This window comes from Eimeria tenella, genomic scaffold, assembly GCF_000499545.2.
Source record: "Eimeria tenella Houghton genomic scaffold, Eth_scaff2116, whole genome shotgun sequence".
NCBI classification, from domain to species: Eukaryota; Apicomplexa; class Conoidasida; order Eucoccidiorida; family Eimeriidae; genus Eimeria; species Eimeria tenella.
This window is the reverse complement of record NW_013541964.1, coordinates 3,480-3,845: the sequence shown is the minus strand read 5'-3', so window position 1 is coordinate 3,845 and position 366 is coordinate 3,480. Positions and strand designations below refer to the sequence as shown.

The 366-nt window shown below is 71.9% G+C and overlaps 1 protein-coding gene across 1 annotated transcript in view; it reads left to right on the top strand.

Moving 5' to 3' along the window:
• ETH_00042220 (uncharacterized protein) overlaps positions 1 to 187 on the top strand; it is a gene marked incomplete at both ends in the record, with an annotated part of 762 nt that extends 575 nt beyond the window's left edge. Inside the window, one exon of the mRNA XM_013374547.1 lies at positions 3 to 187. Within this exon, the coding sequence (XP_013230001.1) occupies positions 3 to 187 (185 nt within the window). The remainder of the gene's footprint in view (positions 1 to 2) is intronic.
• Positions 188 to 366: the final 179 nt, after the last annotated feature.

Below are 366 nucleotides of genomic sequence, written 5' to 3'. Positions count from 1 at the left end.
CGCTGCCCCTGCAGACCCTGCTGTTGCTGCTGCTGCTGCTGCTGCTGCTGCTGGGCGGCGCACCTGTGCTGCAGCAGCAGCAGCGCGAGAGGTCCTACGGGAGCTGCGCCTCGTGGCCGTCAAGGCCGAGAGGGAAAGCCCCCAAGCCTGGCCCAGATGGGCGAGGCCTCGCAGGGGCCCCCAATAGGTGACGTGGGGCCCCTAAGGCCCCCTGGGGCCCCTTTGGGGCCCCCTGGGGCCCCCCTGGGGCCCCTCAGAGGCCCCTGGAGCCCCCCTGGGGGCCCTGAGAGGTCTCTGGGGCCCCTCTGAGGCCCTTTTGGGACCCCTAAGAGGCCCCTGGGGCCTGTCTGAGGCTTCAAGTAGCCT